Consider the following 21,028-nt stretch of genomic DNA (forward strand, 5'->3'; position numbering starts at 1 on the left):
CTAACAAAATAAACACATAAAAGACACAAGATTATTTAACTATTCGAAGAAAAGAAACATGTCTGTGTATTTGTGATATGCAGTTATGACCCGTCTGTCCATTGACTGTGGGTCACATTTGTCCAGGGGGGTGGTTCAGTAACCGATAAGTACTGATGGTATACAGCACCTGTTTGCCAACACTTGATGCAACAGTAAAGTAACACTTCAGCAGAGAGATCTTCTTCTTCTGCGTAGTTAGCAGAGGGTGAATCTCATTCTCAGCAGAAACCATTAGGTGTTTAACCTGTGTGTCTCTGGACTGGGGCATTAAACCACCAGACCTGGAGGTTGACTTCATCCAGGTCCAGGGAACAAGAAAAAGGTTGGATGACAGGATGTTACACTAAGTGCCAAGCTAAAGCCAAAACCCAAAGCTGTCTGAGTGCAGACTGTCCACCAAAAAACTAAAAGCTTCTAACAACTCAGCAACAGTCAGGTTGCATGTTTCCAACACGCTCCACAGACAGTGGATCTATATGAGCTGTGTGACTGACAGAGACAAAAGGACTGACACTGTGATATCACAGTGGGACAGATGGGGGGACAGAACAAGGACGAAGGTTGGACAGAACAAGATGGATACCACAGCCTTCAGTAGACACACAACAATTCTAATGTTATTTTAACTGCCCCTGTGTGTTGGACACATACAGGGACCAAACTCACACATACTTGGGCAAAAACACAACGAACACGCCAGGCAGCAGTGTGAAGTGGCTGTAGGAGAGCGTGTTCTTAGGCGGGCACTCGCATTTTAGTGCCGAGTTTGTGCACGTCTGCCCCATCTGTGCGCTATCCAGAGGTTGTTTACCCTCACCGACATAAAAGGGAAGGAAAAAACTGACACTGAAAAAAGCTAAAAATATGTTGAGCACAAAACAAAAAGCAGTCTGGAGAAATGCTCCCAAGCCTTCACATAGTGCCACACAGTCTATATTCTGACAGTCTATGGTATTCTAACGTATTAAATATGAGAAACTTTTGTGGGAAATGAGGCCACGGGGGAAAAAGCAGGCCATAAAATGCAGGAGGGGTCGTATATGTGAGAGACTGTATTTGTGAGCAGAGCAGAAAATAATACTTCCCTTTACACACAGAGACGTAATCAAGTGTCCAATGTGTTCGTGTGTGACCTGCAGGATGGTCACGTATGAACAGATCAGCGCACACGGGGTGGAACCTGTTCTTTTCTCTAACTTAAAGTCCAAACCTTTCTAAGAGTAAATGTCTATCAAACAACCTACACAGACTGTCTGTGTCTGTGTGAAGCTCTATGATTCAAAGTCTCGTCTTTTTGCACAGGGAACAAAAATAGATTGTATCCGAGCTCTACTGAATTCTGCTCAAAGGCTCAAATTACTTATTTAAAAACTTTGTGTAAGCAAACATTGAATTTTCAGTGGCATCAGACCATTGTTACGTGTTACAGTTGTGGTTTGTCGATGGGCGCGCGCGCGGTGTGGGTGTGTGTGTGTGTGTGTGTGTGTGTGTGTGTGTGTGTGTGTGTGTGTGTGTGTGTGTGTGTGTGTGTGTGTGTGTGTGTGTGTGTGTGTGTGTGTGTGTGTGTGTGTGTGTGTGTGGCGGGGGGAATGAAGCTTTAGGTGGGGAGAGGATCCAAACGTCAAACAGAAATGTGAATGTACTATTTTTCAATTCATGCAGCCCGTTTCTTATCTAAGCCTCCAAATTAATAAAAAGAAGATGGTGGTGGTGCAGTGATGCAACGTGAGTGAAAGACAGTGGGAAGTGAAATCCCTGAGTAGAGCTACAGTCCTGCACCATGAAGCCTCGATACTGAGCCTAAACACAGCAGTTAGATCCGTTTACATGTGCACATGGTGTTGCACTGTAAACTATATCCCGACAATAGCTAATCGGCTGTTCTGAGGGTATCTAGTCCCAAACCAAAGGACTGGTCAAATTAAAATGTCAAACTGATGATGGGGTAAAAAAAAAAAAAAAAACTAAGTATAGTAGTAGTAATAGTAATAGTAGCAGTAGAATGAAGTAACCTCAACCAGGGACAACTCTACTGCTTAGTCCAAACCCCACAGACACAGGTGGTGGAAGCAAAAACAGGCACTGGACACAACAACTGATCAAAAGTGATCACTTGCTTAGTGCGTTATTGCAGACAACATCCAACGCAGCGTCTGGGTTTATCTCATCACCTGTAGCTGTGTGTTACAGCTCGTGTTCCATGGCTAATGTGCTGGATGATGATAGCATTTTACCATCTGTACCGGTTAGCACTTTAACAGCAGCAGCAGCAGCATTGATGGGTTATTGCTGCTCTGCATGGATCTGTGTGTTCTGATCGTTGGGTTTCGCTGCTGTGTCACTGCACTACTCTTCAGCCATGTTCCTCTTCTTCCTGTGCAGTTTGTTGCTGTATTTAAGGCCTTTGTTTTTTCCTGTGCGTTATGTTTAACAGTTCACAGGAAACATCTCACCAAAGCAGCTGAAAAGCATCCATCTGTCAAACACTGACTCATTCACAGAAATACTTCGTCTTTATAATATTCATCACCGCGACTTATCTTTAACATCACTGACGTCAATTATTAGTGGCCTGCACTTTTCCTCTGACAAATCAAATCTGATATATTGAAAATTATTATTATTATTATTATTATTGAAAACATTTCATTCCCCACCCCAGAGAGAAACCTTTCTGCAACCAGACTCGGCAGACGAGAACCCGTATTGAAAACCAATCCTCCCAGCTGAGAAGATCAGCAGTGAAAGCAGCGATTGCACAGAGCAATGAAAATCCTGCAGTGTGGTGGAAAAAATACAACATCCCCAGAGCCCAGTCCTCTCATGGTCCAAAGCTGCTAAGCTAATAAGCCTCAGTCTCAATCTAATCTGTGGGTAGCTGTGAGCTGCTTCTCGTGTCTTTCAGCCTGAGGTAATGGACAATAATTAGCACCATTGATTTTCTACACTGGGGGGGTGTTAATACTCTTCATCTGGACAGAGAGGAGGGAGACACGGGCTGATGGACACATGAAATCAACTGCAAATATCGGACAGTTAGCTAAACACTGTGCAACAACAGAGGATGAGGATGGACTATGGAAACAAGGTTTCTCCACCCAAATGATAAAACAATAACTAGTGGGTTTCTGTGAAATCACATCCCAGGAAGAAGAAGAGGACATTAAGAGGAGACTGTGTGGGTTTATAAGAAGAGCTGGGAGCTACAGACGGATCAGGCAGCCGTCACGGAGAAAACTTTTCGTGCACAACTGGAACTGGTTAAATGTCAGTGAAATACAGGTTTTAATCCACCCATTATTTTAAACCAATTATCCTGTTTAGTGTGGTGCGTGCTGAGGTCTATACGAGCTGTCATTGGGTGAGGGTGGGGTCCTACCCTGCACAGTTCTCCAGTCTGTCTCAGCACCAACACAAAGAGACAACCATTCACACCTAAAGGGCAATTTAAGAGTCACGGATAAACCTAACATGCATGTGTTTGGACTGGATGTGGGAGGAAAGCCACACATCAACAGGGAGGAGGTGGACACTCCACACAGAAAGGCTGCAGCTGGCAGGTGGATTCGTAGCGGGGACCTTTTAGCTGTGAGGCGGCAGCGCTAACCACTCCACCACTGTGCTGCTCAGGGTTTAATCTACTAAACTAAAATTAATAAGCTGCTGATCTTTCCCTAAACTAGAAATCTGTGTGTAAATTTGCTAGTTTCGGGTTATTATTGTAATCATCTTGTAATCATGACCTGCACATGGTGACGGGTACTGAGCTGATCAGGAGGTAATAACTACTACATGTGGGTGGGCAGCAGGTGAAATAAACATGAATTAATAAATACAGAAAGAGGAATCTGCCTAATCTATACAAGTTGACTAAACAAGCTGGTCTGGGAGGTAAAATCTGATGGTGGTCTGAACCACTGGATGCTCTCACACAAATAGTGTAAACGTCCAAACTAATGAGCTGTAGTCTTCTTGCAATGAGCACACAGCAGTGTATGTGGCACTGGCAGCATGGATTTCTACTCTGCCTATGTTATTACTGAAGGCACCTTTGGATGCTGGTCCCTGGTTTTTCTATTTGCAGGTCTAGTCTACAAATGAACCTGTGTGTTGGTGTTTTTGAAAGCTGAGAAGGGGAAGAAGCAGCATCGGGGGACAGACTAACAGATTGATAGTTTGAATCTTTATACTCTGTGTCACCGGCCTTGGTCTTTCATCGCCAACAAGTGAATGAATGTTATTTTCTCATTTAACACTTTCACCTGCAGTGAAAATCAGCAAATGTTTTACCTGAATAAAAAGGCCATGAGAGCATTTCAGCACCAACAAAAGGAAGGTTATGAGAAAAAAATGTAATTTTTGTTTCCCACCTACTTTTTTGTGGGCTTGTGTCTGGTTTGAGGAGGTACAGGCCTCTACATGACCTCCACTCAGTCAGATGGTTACATATGAAATTAACTGCAGCGTCACAGAAACACAACGCTGCCTCTCTGATATATTACATGCAAATACTTCAACAGGCACAAGTGACCAAATCAGTAGAGCAGACTGCATATGAGATGCATTAGGATGTGGAATGAGTTCAGAACACAGCTTGAGGCTGTTCAGAGGACAAACATTGTTCGGTTTGATTAATTAGAGTGAAGTGTGGTGGTCCACTATAACACACAGAAGAAAAACTCACAATTAAATCTTGCCGCTGTTTACAGAGGCTGCTCTGCATGTTTTCCTACGTGCACGTAATTCAAATTCACTGCTTTGGTTCGCAGCATTCTTCAAGGTTCATAACAGTTAATATTGATGCGGTTTGTGTTCACCGTAGTCGATTTATGCTCAAACTAAAGACATTTTTTAACATTTCCATTGCATGATTCATTTCATCTTTATTGAATTATTTTTACTGTTAACGCTTTAAAATAGATAATAGATGGCCATTTCTTTTTTATTGTGCAGCAGGGAAACGGCAAAAATTGAGCAACAGACACATTGAACAGCGCTGCTAAAAACAGCTTTAGAAATTCGCCACATACCCCATTTACATCTAAACTACAATTTTACTGGTTTTCAACAGATGCACATTTGCAAGAGTCATGGCACAGACAGCAGTGGCAGCAGGAGAGATCTGCACATCGCTGGGAGAGCAAAAAAATCCAGGTAAAAACATGCATCACTGTGTAGCTTCTGCAGTGCAGCAACTCCACCCGAAAGGGATGTCAAGGTGTGATAATCTAACACAGCAATGCCGCAGCAGGGTGGTTTGGGGTTTTATTCCGTCATATAAACAAGCTACACATCACATACTGTACTTATCATGGACATGCAAAAACTGTGGCAACTGCACAGTCTGCAGCTTGTGTCCTTGTAGATTCGCACAGTGTCTTGTAGAGTCAGCAGGAACAAATAAAAGCATCATCTCCTCCGCATGATGCTGATGTATTCTACACACTCTGGTCAATAAATACCATTATGTGTGGACACTAATGGCTAAGTACAGAGCAGGAGAGAGTAAAGAATATCCGCTGATGGAGTTCGATCATCGTTGGCGGAATGGCTGGAGATATTAGACTAAACTGACGTCTGTTCATTAGGTTCTGTGAGCTAAGTACAAGGTGAGACACCCTGAGGTCACAAAGAGTTTTGTCATTATAACCCACAACTTCCCCTGAACCTGCACTGTGTCACATCTCACACACATCATTATATTTATTTGTAATGGATCTGCTACATGGGGCTTTTTATTTTGTCCTACTGTCAGTAAACATGACACTACAAACAGCAGCTCCTAGCTTAGCTTAGCTTAGCATAAAGACCTCATACCGGTTCTGTCTAAAGCTAAAAAGTTGGGGAACTTTGCTGCATGTCTCTGTTACTCATGTTTTGGAAAGAAATAATATGAAGACACATCCCATTAGACCTATACTTCTCTTTTCAAAGTAAAAGCTGGGACACTACCCAGGGCCAGCACAACATATCTATGTCCTTATTACGTTGCAATTATCAATCTAAAAATTTCAACAACTTTTGTGCTAAAAATAAACTAGCTTTGCTATTTGTGAAGCCAAAGCAGCTGGAGAAAACAGAGCAGACTTGCTCACAATCAGGACCGTGTTCTAACTCTGCTCTTGAAAATCTTAACTTGCATGCTGTCAAATTCGGCAGAATGAGAAGCAGATGGAATATGGTTGGAACTTTATCAAGAGGTTTCACCATCAATATGCTGCTACATTCTTTGCATGCATGTTCTACAACTGGGACCGAAGCTGGACAGAGAACAGCTATTTGAAGACCTGGGACAGGATGAGTGCAGGAGCAGCACTGACTGGAATTAGCAAGAGATATCATATTTCTCCTTCATTAGCTTCTCTCCATCATCTTCCCATAAAATCTAAAATAGAATTTAAAACCCTTCTGCTACTCTTAATGGTCAACTCCACTGTATTTGAAAGACCTTCCTGTGGAACCAGCTCCTACTTCATATTTGGGACGCAGACACCCTCTCTGTCCCTTTGCAGGTGTCCCCGGGCTTTGGAGCCGTGTGTCTTCCAGTGTGTAGCTACTGGTCCTACCAACCTGCCTGATGTTCTGTTGTTGCTCTTTTTCTTTTCTCTCTTCACTTTTCACTCCCCCAAAACTGGTCGAGGAAGATGGTCACCCTCCCTGAGCCTGGTTCTGCTGGAGGTTTCTACCATTAAAGGAAGTTTTTCTCTCTACTGTTGCCTGCTCAAGGGGGTTTTGTTGGGATTTCTCTTAATATATACGATGCATCTGATTTGTCATTGTGCCTGTTCATGGAGGATTAATAAAGATACAAGTTGAATCATCTGACAAGAGACACACACAGACACATGAACACACACACACACACACACAAACACCCCTACTGTTGACAGACTAGCTGTTTATGCTCTATGAAACGGTTCCTGGCTTTGTTAAACCTGGATCTAAAGTACTAAACTTCTTTTTAACGGGTTTATTAATTAGCCACATTACAATTATTCTGTGAGTAGTAAAGTGGCTTCTGCTAAGGTGAATAATGGGCCAGGGTTTCCAGAACTTGCACTGAGGTCCCATCTCAAAAAAAGCTCCAGGCCTGTGTAGAGCTCCACAGCACCACGTAGCTCCACAGCTTCTCCTCATACAATATTTCTGGCTGATAAAGTCGCAAATTGCAACATTTGAGGAAGAGAGGATGAGACAGAGACCAGACAGAGAAATAAGCTGGATTGTACTTGTTGGCAAGTGCTCAAAGAGATAAAAAGATACAAGACAGAAGCAAAGCTGGTGGTGTTGAGTCCTTTCTACTCCCGGACAAGTGAGATGCTAGCTGCTCGTGCTGTATTGCTGTGTTGGGTTGTGTTAATGAAGTGGCTAACTTTCTAAATGCCACACCGACAGGACACTAGAAGTGGAAATATGTGCTCTTATAAATGTATAAATAAAGGAATATGACTGTGTAGACTCAATAAAACACTGTAATATCACTGAAACATGTCAGTCGACGTCATTGTGAGGCTTCTGATGGTCGTTTGCTGGTTCAGCTTTTAAACTAATGGACTAATTTACCTCTGTTCATTAGGAGACAAACCGCACACTAGTCTTAAAGGGAATCACACAACGCGACAGTAGGAGAAGACAAACTGCACCAAATGCTAAATTCTTCTTACTGTTGCTTTAAAGTGAAGCTGACTAACCCATTTACATCATACGAGTTATGCAGGAGTTTGTGTTTTTGACAGTTTTGTGTAATTTAGCAGACATTTCTCAGCCTCCTGCAGTCTCTAACTGGACATTTGGAGAGATTTAGGTCAGACACTAAAACAGTGTTTTTTAGTGCTGAGAACGATCTCTTCCATAAATTCAGGTCTAATTAGTTCCATGAATTCAAAGTTTAGTTGAACTTCCTACTTGGTGTCTCTTGTTCCCTGTGTTTCATCTTCCTCTCTGTTATAGCTTCATCTACATGTTTATGTAATCAACACTTATTTTTGCCTTTCATCAGACAATTCAGTGAACTACACAGATGTCAGTTGGAATGTGGGCAGACTTCAGTTTCCTCATAAACAATTGTACATTTAAAATCTAGTGTTCCTCTGGGCATCCTGCTGGGACACAGCTATGAAAAAACTTTCTGCTGTTATTACAATTACAGTTTCACATACAGTAGTGTTGTGTCCGATCTTACATACATTAGTCAACTTTAGTAAACAATATTTATTCTTTACAAATTAATATTATGTCAGCAGGGTCAATAAACCAATTTACTTATAGTTGACGTGAAGCTAATTAAAATACCAAAGGACGAAATGACATTACTGCACCAGTTGTACATGGTCTGCACTTGTTGTGCTTTTCTACCTCATCAATATCCAGATGCCTTTTACATGTTGCTTCACTCTCACAACAAGGACAGCAGCTGCCGTGCATAGCACCAACCTGACCCACCGGGACCTACTTAGTAGGACACATGGACAGGTGGAGCTAGGGATCAAACCACCAACCCAACAGCTGTTGGACAACCGCTCGCTGTCCTGACCCACAGCCAACCCATCAACAACAGCAATGCAAGAAGAAGAACAACTTCCTTTATGTCATTGAGCACATATACATGTTGCACAGACATGAATATAATGAGATTGTTCCTCAGCATCTAAGCCATCCCCCTGGGGGGAGCAGTGGGTAGCCACGGGGGGACACCCGGGGAGCTAGCGCTGTGCGTCTCGCTTATTGACACACCTGGTGGGTGGGCTGGGATTCGATCCCGCCGACTTCTGCTCTACCAGGCCACCAACAAGTCCTGGATTACAGTGCAAGAACCGAAAGGGTCACAGGTCATAAAGCGCATAGATATTTATGATTGATTTGCATTATTGTTAGCAGTTATTTTAGTTCATGTCGTTCAGCCAGTTACACCCTCAATTTTGTGCTTTAAATACTCAAAGAAGCAGGACTTAAACTGTGCAAACAGCAGAGGGGTAGTTTCACTCAAACTGCTGTTAGGTTCCTGTGATTTGTGAATGATCTACCACCAAAGTCCCCCAGACAAAAATAAATACTACGTGATAGTATCACAGCTGCTAGATGTCACAAACAGTAATGTGCTGTTCATTTTTTTCCAGCCAGTACAAACCACCTGCTCTGTTGTATTTCACAGGAGGATGGTCTCAAAAGCCTGCTGAGACTAAAAATGAAGGATAAACACTGACATGTTGGCGTTGACTACAATTAACAAATCAAACATCACTAAAAATGTGAACAGATTTAATCACAGCGTTTAACATGTTGTGTGACCTCTGCAGGAGGAGCTGAGGCTTTTCCTGCAGAAACTCCATCTAGCTCCAACATAATAAATGGCCTGAGATGGGTGGGAGCGGCGCAGCAGAACAGAGCAGTGATGGGATTCCACAGGAAGGCTCACTGCCCATTAATGGACTCTGTGCGAGCAGTAACATAATTGTTGGAATGAATAAAAGCATTACTGTCCTCCACAGCAGGGCTGCACCGGCTCCTACAGGGCGAGGCCCAGCGAAGCTCAGCATGCTCACTGCTTAAACACACTCAGTTGTGTGTCATCACACATGATCCACCTGTGGAGGCTGCAGCTCGCGACGTTTGTAAATGCTTTTTAATGGAAAACAGGCATCGCTAGCATCAACAAATCCTCTGCTTATTTGCACCAGAGCTCCGCATGTTGTCACTTACTGCCCAAAAGAACCTGTATGAGCCAAGCAACAATTCCTCAGTTTTAGTTTTAGTTTTGTGTGGTATGTATTGTGTATTCAGCTACTGAAGGAAGCAGACGTGACACGGTAGCTGGAGCAGAGGAACTGACTACCAGGTGGTGTGGACCACAACAAGGTAGAAGAAAAAGGTTCAGTGTAGCTGTGGAGCCTCACGGTTTCTTACCGAGTTCTGCGTGTTCAGACATACTTTGACAGACTTGTTTGATGAAACTGTTTGCGAACATGCTCGTGAGATCACTGTACTTAAACTTGTCTGTACAATTTCTATGAACTTAACGTTAACTTTTAGGATTTTTTGCTTAAAACTGATCCATCCAAAGTTCTTCTGTTGATTTAACAAATGATATATAATGTTTTTATAAGTGACTTTTTGAAAGTCCCACATCTGTGGCAAAACATTTTGGAATAAAAGTCAGATAATTATGCGAGAAATGTCCGAAAACTGGACATGGTTGGAAAACTGTGACAAAGTATTTTGGAAATTAACTCACGAGTATCAGAGCAGAACGTATAGAAACACTGAATAATGTGAGAATATTGTCCCATTGTCACAAAGTTGGAATGTTCTAACTTTTTCCTCACATTATTCAAAAGTTTTTATTTTTACCTCTAACACAGAACTAAATATCTTTTTTTAAACAACACAGGGACAAGGACCGACACGTGCTGGGACCAGTTCTGATACTGGTCCAGCTGCCGCTGGCGGTTGTTGGTCCTCAGTGTGAAGTTCATTAGCAGGGAACAGGCCTGTAAACTGTCTGCATTTCTTGACATTTAGTCCCTATTAGAACGGGCTCTGGTGTAAATGAGTCAGTCTTCAGGTCATGTGTCAACACGTTCTCCAGTCTGAGCTGTTTGTCAATAAAGCCCTGTTAGTCCGGCTGGAAGCGTCTCTGTCCTTCTGGGGACTCACCACCCACGTTGTTTTTCTCATATGTAAATTTGTGCCGCTTTCTGTGCCACTTTTTAAAGTTTGACTAAAGGTGACTGTGTTCCTAAACTCTCATCTGTCTTCTGCAGAAACGCTTCTCCTGCGTAATGCAATAACCCGACTCCTCGTCTTTCTTTCAAAGTCAGATGATCAGTGTGACGAAGACAGAGGGCAGCATTCCTGCCTCTGCTCACAGATAAACTTCTTCTGATCCAAACTAATAGTCCATCTATGGCAGAAACAAAGTTCCCCACAACATCCTCTGCTCAACCTCAAAACTAGTTTCCCCCTAGCAGTTTGTGTTCTGATGAAACCAACAGATGTGATATGGTATAATCAGGGATAATCAGGTGCTTTAGGGTGTTGGTAGTAACATCTGGACAGAGCCGGGAGTTTTTTTCCACAAAAACAGTAAATTAAAACATGAGGGTGTTGGTGAGTGGAAATGAGTTTGGCACATAAAGAGACAGCAAACAGCCTCCTCTTTAGTCCTAAATGATCATATTTACTAGAAGCAGCAGCTCTGAAAACGTCAGCCACAGCTGTTTAATTGGCTCATTTGTCAGCGTTGAAATGTCTAATTTCAGCTAAATATTTTGCTCATCGTTTTCCATGAGCAATCAGTCACAGAGCGAACCAACGTTGAGCTGACAGCTCAGTTTTTATCTCAGGGCCTCACTGTATGTTCCCTCTGTACGCTGGATCTCAAATCTGCTCCAATGTGGGTTAACATTTACTTTCAGTGTGATCACAGTTACAGCTCTGAAACAACACAAAGCTGGAATATGTAGCTACCTCACAGTTACAGTCCTTCATGCTCCATGTTATAAAACTGGTGCAATGAGACCCTAAGGGGCAGATGGGAATTTGGACACCTCGAAACACGCCGGGTGCAGACAGAAAGATTCCCAGGAGGCTGTAGCTCAGATGGTTAGAGCAGTTGTCCATGCACCACAGGGTCAAAGTGTCCTTGGGGAAGACACTGAACCCCAATTTGTCCCTTGTGCCTGCCCTTTACTCGTAAGTCACTTTGGATCAAAGTGTCCTAAACGACTAATTGTAATTCCCACTAAAGGGGAGGATGTAGGAGGCTGCGGGACACATGGACAGTCTAATACATTTCCCTCACATTCATTCTCCTGAGACTCAGTCAGGGACATGTGGGTCAAAGAGCTCTTCTAAAAGATAGAGAGAGGAATTATAAAGTGCTGATCCGAACATTTAAGCAGAACACGGACAGACAATCAATCAGTTTGGTGTTGCAGCGACGAGAGAACAACATCGGAATACTAAGGATTTGTCTGCTAATAATACAGGCTGGAGGTGTGATCACAGGAGATAACAGGAGCAGAAACACACACACACACTGATTAACAGCCTCACACAAACACAATCAACACTGCCAGCATGAGGAGGAAAGAAGAAACTTAATTTATCTTTGATCTGAAAGTTTTGAATAAAGCAGGTGAGGGACACAAAAAGGACAATTTCCCCTCACTACTGTATCAGTCCCTGGTTTAAATGTCAAACAGTAGCTCAGATCACCTGTCAGTGAAATGTGCTGTCTGCAGGTTGGTAGAGAAACAGGCTTCAATACTTCTGTCTGTAGCCAAAGATTGCAATGGATGTAAGCACACGCACAAACTATAGTAGTAGCAGTAACCGTTGAGTTGTTTGGTCCTGTTCCATTGTCTGTGTTACAGAGTGCAGCACATTCCCAGCGAATTCAACACAACACAAAAGCTTCACTTTGTCCTGTCAGTTCCATGGACTAACAAGCAGCTTGACTGGGACTGAGGGGAGCAGCAGCGAGTTCAGAAAAGACAGGATCACATAAAAACAGATCTTCATTCAGATCAAACCACTGATGCTGCCAAAACAACAATGAGTGAAGAGATTGAGGATCCTCGTTTCAGTCTGTGGTATTTCTTTGGCACCAGCTGCAGCTTTTATCGTCAGCTAACTGAATTTCCTTCACCCTGCAAACCTTCAACACCCTGAGTTATGCTCCCAGTGTGACAGTGGAACAAGTAAATGTGAGAAAATCCACACTAACTGAGCCGTACCTCAGAACCTGGACCTGTAAGAATCTGTACGGTGTCTGGTTCTTGGATACAACTGAACTAAGGCTAAAATCTTAATGCCACAACTGTAAACAGAGAAAACTAGACAAACAATGAAACACACCACTTTCTGTGAATCTTTCACATTAAAGTCATCCAGTAATCAGAAGGCTGCTCAGATTTGTTGGATGTGTTGCTGCAGTTTAACATTAACCACCAAAAATAGTAAAATGTGAGTATCACCACGACATTGAGTCAGTGCTTTACAGTAGATCTCTAGACAAATTGTAAGATCTATATTAACGTTGACAGTCATATGATATAAATGAAGTCTCTGACTGCAGAAACAGGCAGAAACCAAAGAGTGAAATAAAGTAAAAACGAGCAGAAGTTCCGTGTGAAACTCAATTATCCAGTTCACTACACAGAGAAACACCTTGAGTCACACCAGGAAACTTTATTCCTAAATATGCAGCAGGCAGCTCTATGAAGCCAACACACTGTAAACGGCTCCTCAGCCAAATCACAATTTATAGTCAGCAGACCTTCACTGTGTAGCTGGGAGAGCTGCTGAGAGCTGACCAGCCTCTTATTTAAAGCTCAAAGTAATGAGGGCAGCTGTTGCTAAGTTGGTAAGGCAGTCGTCCATGAACCACAGGGTCAGTGGTTCGATCCCCGGGCCAGGATATATGTCAAGGTGTCTCTGGGCAAGACACTGAACCCCTAACAGCCCATTCCCATCCCCAGCTGTGGTCTGCCGGTCCAAGCCTGGGAGAAATATAGGAGGGTTGCTTCAGGAAGAGCATCCGGCTTAAAAACTGTGCCAAATCAACATGCGGACAATGATCCGCTGTGGCGACACTGAACTCACAGGATAAGGCGTCAGGACAAAAAAAAAATAAAAAAATGTTGACAACTGCTTGCTTCTGTATTGAGCCTGTTTTCCAGAGTGATTGCTGGGTCCTCATCTCTGCTGCAGCCTGACACACAAGTCAACCTGCTACAGTCAGTGCTGCAGATTTAAAGCTGTGAAGAATAATAATTCAACAAACTTTGGGAAACAAGAATACAGAAGTTCTCGTGGGCTTTCCAGCCACGTTTACAGGTGGTGCTCTGGGCGACTCTTCCACAGTGAGTCAGACAGAAATTTAACTTCTTAACAACTTATTCCAAATACACACTTTTACGTATCAGGTACAAATCAGGGAGGGAAATATTCCCGAAGATTTTAGATCTGACTTTGAAGTCCGACTGTCTCCATCCTTCCAAGCACCTGACAGCCAGGCTCCACATTTATAGAAATTTGTATTTTCTCTCTGCTAAAGTCAAATCTCTAAGATGAATTTGAACAGGGCTTAAATTCTGTATTTATACAAAAGTGCTGTTGGGTTTTAATGTGAGGTGTGATTGTTCTGTAGTTGAGATGAGTTCACATTCTCAGTGTATTAATAGAATCCTGAGCTTTGTTGACAAACCCACAGACTGACGTTAGCAACGTCCAGCTCTGAACTGCAGGTATCAAACACACACACACCACCTGAGATGAGGAGAAAGTGACACAGGTACAACTACACGTGTTGTCTCACCTTTGGATGAGCAAAGTTCGGCAAAAGGCATCTGTACTTTGAGCAGGTTAAACATTTTATACACACACACACACACACACACAAATCTGAAGACACTGGTTTCAAATTAATTCCCTTTACATGACTTTTCACAAGCCAGTTCTCTCCAGTGCAGGTCTATGTTCCTACGAATACAAGTCTCTGAAACATTGAGTGTCTTTGAGTGTCATTTAATGTGCTATGTAAGTAACCGCTGTTATAGTTGGTAACTATAACTATCAAACTAACTTCTGTGCTCGACAGATAAACTCCCACATGAAGCAACAAAACCACAGCAACCACCAATCAGCCGCATGCAGCAGATCCAATGTTTGAAGCAGACCAGCTGCAAAATGTAAGAAACCAGCTTCAGCTCATAACTACATGGATCAGGTGGTTCACAGGTCATTAAACACGTCAAACAGAGACACAAGATATGTCCTACCCTTGTCTGTCTCCATCCACCAGGATTCGAACCAGGATACCTGTAACAGCCACTAAGATGGGGTAGTGGTCCACGCTTTCCAGACCTGCAACAAAATCGGGTTTCTCTCATCAATCACACAGAAAGAAGAGTATTTCTTCACACCTGCTTTTTTTTTTTTTTTACATCTATTGTCATCTCACAGCACTTCCTGTTGGTTTGCTGTGGGCAAAAGTTTTATTTCATCTTCATCTTTTCTGACAGAACATAATTCAGAACACTGATTATTGTAAAAGCTACATGACATATTTATACCAGTTTATTTCATTATAATCACATAACACGTTGTTATCTCTCATTGCTGTTCTTGTTAATTCCCAAAACCAAACAAACATGTGAAGGATCGTTTACTTTGTGCAAGTTTCATTACTTCGTTTACTGGGACAAAACATACCACCACTGTCAGTGAGCAGATTGTTGCTTCAGGATGTTTCCTGGTCCTAATTTTCTGCTCTATTACGTCGACCAGACATTGGAAAAATCTCTCCTGTTGTTGTTAATTTGAACCATTTTGCCATCCCACCATTTAAACCCCCTCCACAAACACCCTGAAGGCCTGAATGTGATGCTTTCAGTCAATTAAAAGAAAAATAAACTTTTTCAGGGAGAAATCTGCACAATTATTTTATTCAGATTCTGATGACTATGAATCTCATAGAGAAAATGTCCCATGTTCCGATTGTTTAATATTCACATTTATATTTTTACCTGGAACGGTTTAGATCAAAGCATATTCGTGTTAAAATGACCCAGTCAAAGTCCAGACCTAAATCCAATTGAGAATCTGTGGCAAAACTTGAAAATTGCTGTTCATCCAATCTGACTGAGCTTGAGCTATTTTTCAAAGAAGAATGGGCAAAAATTTCAGTCTCTAAATGTGCAAAGCTGGTAGAGAGAAACCCCAAAAGACTTGCAGCTGTAATTGCAGGAAAAGGTGGTTCTGCAAAGTATTGACTTAGGGGAACAGAATACAAATGCACTTTTTAGATATTTATTTGTAAAAGCTTTTGAAACTCATTTATCATTTTGCTTTCACTTCACAATTATGGGCTGCTTTGTGTTGGTCTATCACAAAAAACCCAATAACATAAGTTTATGTTTGTAAAAAGTTCAAGGGGTATCAATACTTTTCAAGGCACTGTATGTCACTGTGTACACAGGTATTGTGTGTGTGTGTGTGTGTGTGTGTGTGTGTGTGTGTGTGTGTGTGTGTGTGTGTGTGTGTGTGTGTGTGTGTGTGTGTTTTACCTGGCAGTCTCAGGTTGACCACTCGATCAAACAGGTTCTTCTCTGCTGTGACTCTGTTCAACACCTGGTTCAGCAGCTGCACGCACACAGACAATTTATTTATTTAGAATTCTGAACAAGAAATACAACTTTTTAGCAATATTTTTGGTTTCTTGGTGTTTAAACCTTAAAACCAAGATTACTGAAAGCTGTACTTTGACTTCCACCGCCTACACCAGCAGATCTTTAAGAAGGGAGCTGCTAATAGCTCGAATGAACAGGAGGAACAATGTCTCAGATGTGGCCGACGGGCAAAACCCCATCATGACCCAGTGGACCTCTCTGACCTGACACATCTTGGTGTGGGTTACCTGAGCGAGTCGTCTGAGCAGCAGCTCTGCAGAGGGGCGGGACCAGTCCAGGAAGATCTCGGGTACCAGAGTGACTGTCATCTCCAGCACTCGCAGCAGACTGACAGACAGGTCGAAGCAGGTCGCACACACCTGGAACAAGATTATATATCAGAAACCAACAGAGCAGGCGACCCTGGATGAAACAGGCGGGTCCCAACCCCAGAGACAAGGTAATGAAGACTCTCTTTGCTTTTTGTAAATTATTGAAATTCTCCATTTCTTTTGTGTTTTTCCTAAATTAACAATTTCTTTGTTGAAACAATTTAACACAGAGTGGTAATACAGTGGTCTGTTTAGGACTTGGGACCAGACATGTGAACTCAGATTCAGATTCAGATTCAGAATTCGAACTGTGGCTGATGTTAAACATGTGAAAGCATTTTCAGGAGCAGCAGTTTGTTTTCCTACCTTCAGCTGACGAGTGTCCACAAAGTTCCTCTCTGGACGCTCTGCAGCCTGCTGGATCTAAGAGACCAAGGCAGAAAAGTAATAATGTGCACGCTGGACCACACATTTTAAATCTAATTTAAAGTACAATTTTTTGCTGAGTTCCCCTATTTGACATATAAACAAAAACTACAACATCAGAAATCCGATCAATTTAGGCTGCTGCTGAACATCCTGAGTGTCTGTGGCTGGTTTATTCGAGAAGTAAAATTCTGTGTGTCACTAAGGGAACAATAAAGGATGCTGCGGTGCTGAAAATCCCTAATACTCCCACAGGAATATGATCAATTAGAATACTAAGTGCTGCTAAGTTGGATGATTCACAGCATCTTACTGAGGATTTATCCAAATCTCATTAGAGGCACACAAAGAGAAGGCCTTACTCTATTTTTAAATGTGGGCAGCATCCTGCATTAGCACTGCTCTCACAGTAACACTGATAGTGACACGGGACACCATGGGGTCCTAACAGAAACACTCATGTTTCCACAAAAAACAACAAGCTGGATTTGTAGTTGTAATTCTGTCGCTCCAGGATTTCAAAAAAATGTGAAAGAAAAAGTGATGAATGTTGCAATGTTTTTATGATGTTTTACATTGTAAGGTCATGCAGAAATTCCTAGGTGATTGGTTGGTTAATGTATCAACATGCTTTGCTCACAGAGATCTTCTCTCACCTCTTGGATCATGCCGATGAACTCGGAGAAAGCCCAGTTGAGCTGGTTCAGGACGCTGTTGAGGAAGGAGGCGCCCATGTCTTTGTCCACACTTAGAAGCTCTGCCATGTGTCTCTGCAGCAGTAACGATGGACATGGCTCTAAAGCAACCAGAAGAAGAAACCGGTAAAAAAAAAGCAGGAGCAGAAGAGGGAAAGGTCCAACGTTCCTCAGTGGGAACCTCAGGACAACACAGAAAGAACTAGATTCAAAGTGAGATCTGAGAATGTTCGAACATTTGGAAGCTACATCAGAAGTTTCTCTGTGGGTTTTGGCTATTTTTGTCAGGGGGGTCACTGATTGCTGGGTGGTAGAGGAAAGAGAGGAACATGTTAATCTACTGCAGCGTCTGTTTTGTGGAAACTCAATAAGTAAGGGGTTGATGGGATGAGGGAATGAACAGTTGTAGACAGCACATAATGTCCATAAATAGCCACAATAAGAATTACACAAACACATTTCTGTGTTTCCTGAGAGCACAGAATGTTTAAAATATTATCTATAACATTAAAAAAATCTGATTTCAATTAGACTTAATGAGTTTCATAGATCAGCCATCAGAAAGCAGATTGTAGATAAAGCTCTACACTCCAACTTTTAATGCTTCCGTGGGAGTGAAGGTCTGCGCAGGAAGCTGGTATTAGTGCGATGAGACTATACACATTAATATACCACTTATCCTCCTCACAACAACAACAACCTCTCTCCTCCTCAGCTCCTTGGAGGAATTTACCTGCAGAACCTCAGATATTTGTGAAATTAAGCAAACCAAAATGAAAAAGGGGGGGGGGGGCTGTTTGCTCAGTGGTAGAGCAATGGGTTGGGATGCAGAAGGCCGCAGGTTTAAATCCCATCCCACCAGGTGTGGCCCCGCCCATCCACCAAGGTCCACCTGGGTGTCATTTCCGAGCCCGGATGAAATGGGAGGGTTTTGGCAGGAAGGGCATCTAGCGTAAAAAACTCATGTTCCATTGTGGCGAACCCTGAAGAGACGAGTCGAAAGCCACTGAAGCCATTAAACCAGTTTCAAAAAGAATATGTAAATTCCTCCTATGGATGGAAATTGAGCTGGAAACAGAAGCTGCAGACGTTTGGGACACTGGAAGCAGTCCGTTTTGGTAACTAATGCAGCGTCCACCTGTGTGTTAATTCTTCCCAGTGGAGACATGAGTCAGGAAACTGATTAACCAAACAGGAAATCCACAGAGACCCCAGGATAATTCTGATCAGGTGGGAATCACTCATGATTCTTAACTTTTAAATGTGTGCTAGTGATAAACAATCAGTGGCTCTAACTATACTAATTAAAGATGTGACAGGTGTCATACGTCGGTTACAGAACATACAAGAGATGAAAACAACGTGATAGTTATGTGCCTGTGCAGAATAATCACTTCTATATATAGAGTTAATATCTATGGCAGAAATACATCCAGGAACTGTACAGTTTCTGAGTCTGATTTCAAACAGTAGCTATCCGATAAACTGGAGGTAAAATGTAATGTGAATTCATCAGTGTGGGCATTTTCAGACAATGGAAACTTTCATTTACATACTGGAAATCTACAAACCCTCCGACATTATTACACAGAACTAAATGTTTAATGAACTTACTAAAAAATGGAAAAGAATATAAAGTAGGTGTGGAAGAAAATTAATTAAATCTGTGACAAAATAAATAGGAACACGTGGAAAGAAAGTTGGATGAAAATCAGAAAGAGTAGAAAGAAGAGGACAGAGGAAAAGGGACAAGGACAGAAAGTGAACACACAGAGGACGACGACAAACCCAAGTGATGAAGCAAAGCTCTGTGGAGCTCCAGCTCAAATTATCAGCAAAAACACACCAATCAAGTCAATTTTTTATTTTTATTTTTGTCCTTTCTGCTTATTGTGTGAGTTCAGTGTCGACACAGCGGATCATTTATCCGCATGTTAATTTGGCACAGTTTTTACGCCGGATGACCTTCCTGACGCAACCCTCCCCAGTTTCTACCGGGCTTGGGACAGGCTCTGCGTGGCTGGGGATGAGGGTGGGCTGTTGGGGCTTCAGTGTCTTGCCCGGAGACACTTTGAATGTGGCCGGGAAGAGCAGAGAGCGAACATCTGACTCTGTGGTCGGTAGGCAGCCACTCTACCGACTGAGTCACTGCTCAAATATCAAGTCAATTATCCAGAAAAAATGTCAACACTGCAGTTACTCCAGTGCTGTGCTCAGACAAAACATCATACAGGATGTGAACTGTGGATCACAATCACCATTTTCTGCCAGTTTTGTTGAAAAGAAAGAATCTTCACATTCACTCTGCTTTTTGTGTGTGATCATCTGGGTTTTGTCTGGACAGCAGGGAGGGAAAATTATGTTTATTATTCATGTAGCTTCAACTGTTCTTTAAATTGTTGATTTCTGCAGCGAACGTAGATCACGTCAATGTTTAAACTGTTTTCTTCAGTGTTAAAGATGAAGTGTTTAGTTATCATTTTTAAATTGTGTATCCTAAACATAAAAGTGTTCTGCCAACACTCTGCCTTAACGTGCAGATAAAGATCCACATGAACCAAACAAATAATTACATTCGGCCATCTAACCATGATAAACTGATTTAAACATTAGAAAAAGGGATGCGGATGAGTGTTTAAGGGTCAAAGCACACAGATGGAAAACAATCACAATGCTGTGTTGATAAAGGGGAAACCATAATTACATTCACTGTGCTGAATTTCTCCTGGGAGAACTGGTCCTGAAATGTTCTTACTACACATACTACAGTACTTATTTAGAGCAAGGAGATGAAGGTACAGCTGTGCACTGAATGTTCACAAAAGGTAACAGCTGTTATTAAAAGGGCCGAATGAAATTAAGACAGCAACAGCTGAACAAATCTGAGAGTGATGGAGAAGAACTTACTTTGGAAACTAGCAATAGACAGATCCCCTGAAAGGCATGCAAATGAGAGGGAACACAGATGAAAGTCAATTACCATGCAGGAGCAAAGAGGGAGCAGAAAATCATAATTAGATAGAAAAGAAATGGAGACGTTAAAAAAAAAAAAAGCTTTGAACCGAAGAGGACAATGACACAGCCAAACAGAAAAATTAAATTACTAAAGTAAAGTTTGTGTTGACTCGCGACTCGTGGCTAATGCCTTAGCTTAGCTTAGCTTAGCTTATTATCATCATTTAAGGCTTTTTCCTTTGGACACTGTGGGACACGTCTGTGGTTCTGTGTGGACCTGAGACAAAACTGAACTGAGTTGTTGTGTCCTGGATTCTTGAGATGAATCATTTATTTTGTATTATTCATTTTTTAATTTTTTACATGTTATATTCAGGTTCTGCTACGTGAGGTGACACGCTGATGA

The 21,028-nt window shown here is 42.2% G+C and overlaps 1 protein-coding gene across 3 annotated transcripts in view; it reads right to left on the bottom strand.

Annotated features, from left to right (window-relative positions):
* Positions 1-21,028, bottom strand: part of LOC137127302 (E3 ubiquitin-protein ligase RNF123) — a 102,748-nt gene that overhangs the window by 47,129 nt on the left and 34,591 nt on the right. For all 3 annotated transcript variants that reach the window (XM_067504114.1, XM_067504112.1, XM_067504113.1), the window contains exons 32-36: positions 17,629-17,768; positions 16,913-16,969; positions 16,463-16,594; positions 16,113-16,188; positions 14,826-14,910 (exon numbers count right to left, since the gene is read on the bottom strand). In XM_067504114.1, the coding sequence (XP_067360215.1) occupies positions 14,826-14,910; positions 16,113-16,188; positions 16,463-16,594; positions 16,913-16,969; positions 17,629-17,768 (490 nt within the window). The remainder of the gene's footprint in view (positions 1-14,825; positions 14,911-16,112; positions 16,189-16,462; positions 16,595-16,912; positions 16,970-17,628; positions 17,769-21,028) is intronic.

This window comes from Channa argus, chromosome 5 (assembly GCF_033026475.1).
Source record: "Channa argus isolate prfri chromosome 5, Channa argus male v1.0, whole genome shotgun sequence".
NCBI lineage: Eukaryota > Metazoa > Chordata > Actinopteri > Anabantiformes > Channidae > Channa > Channa argus.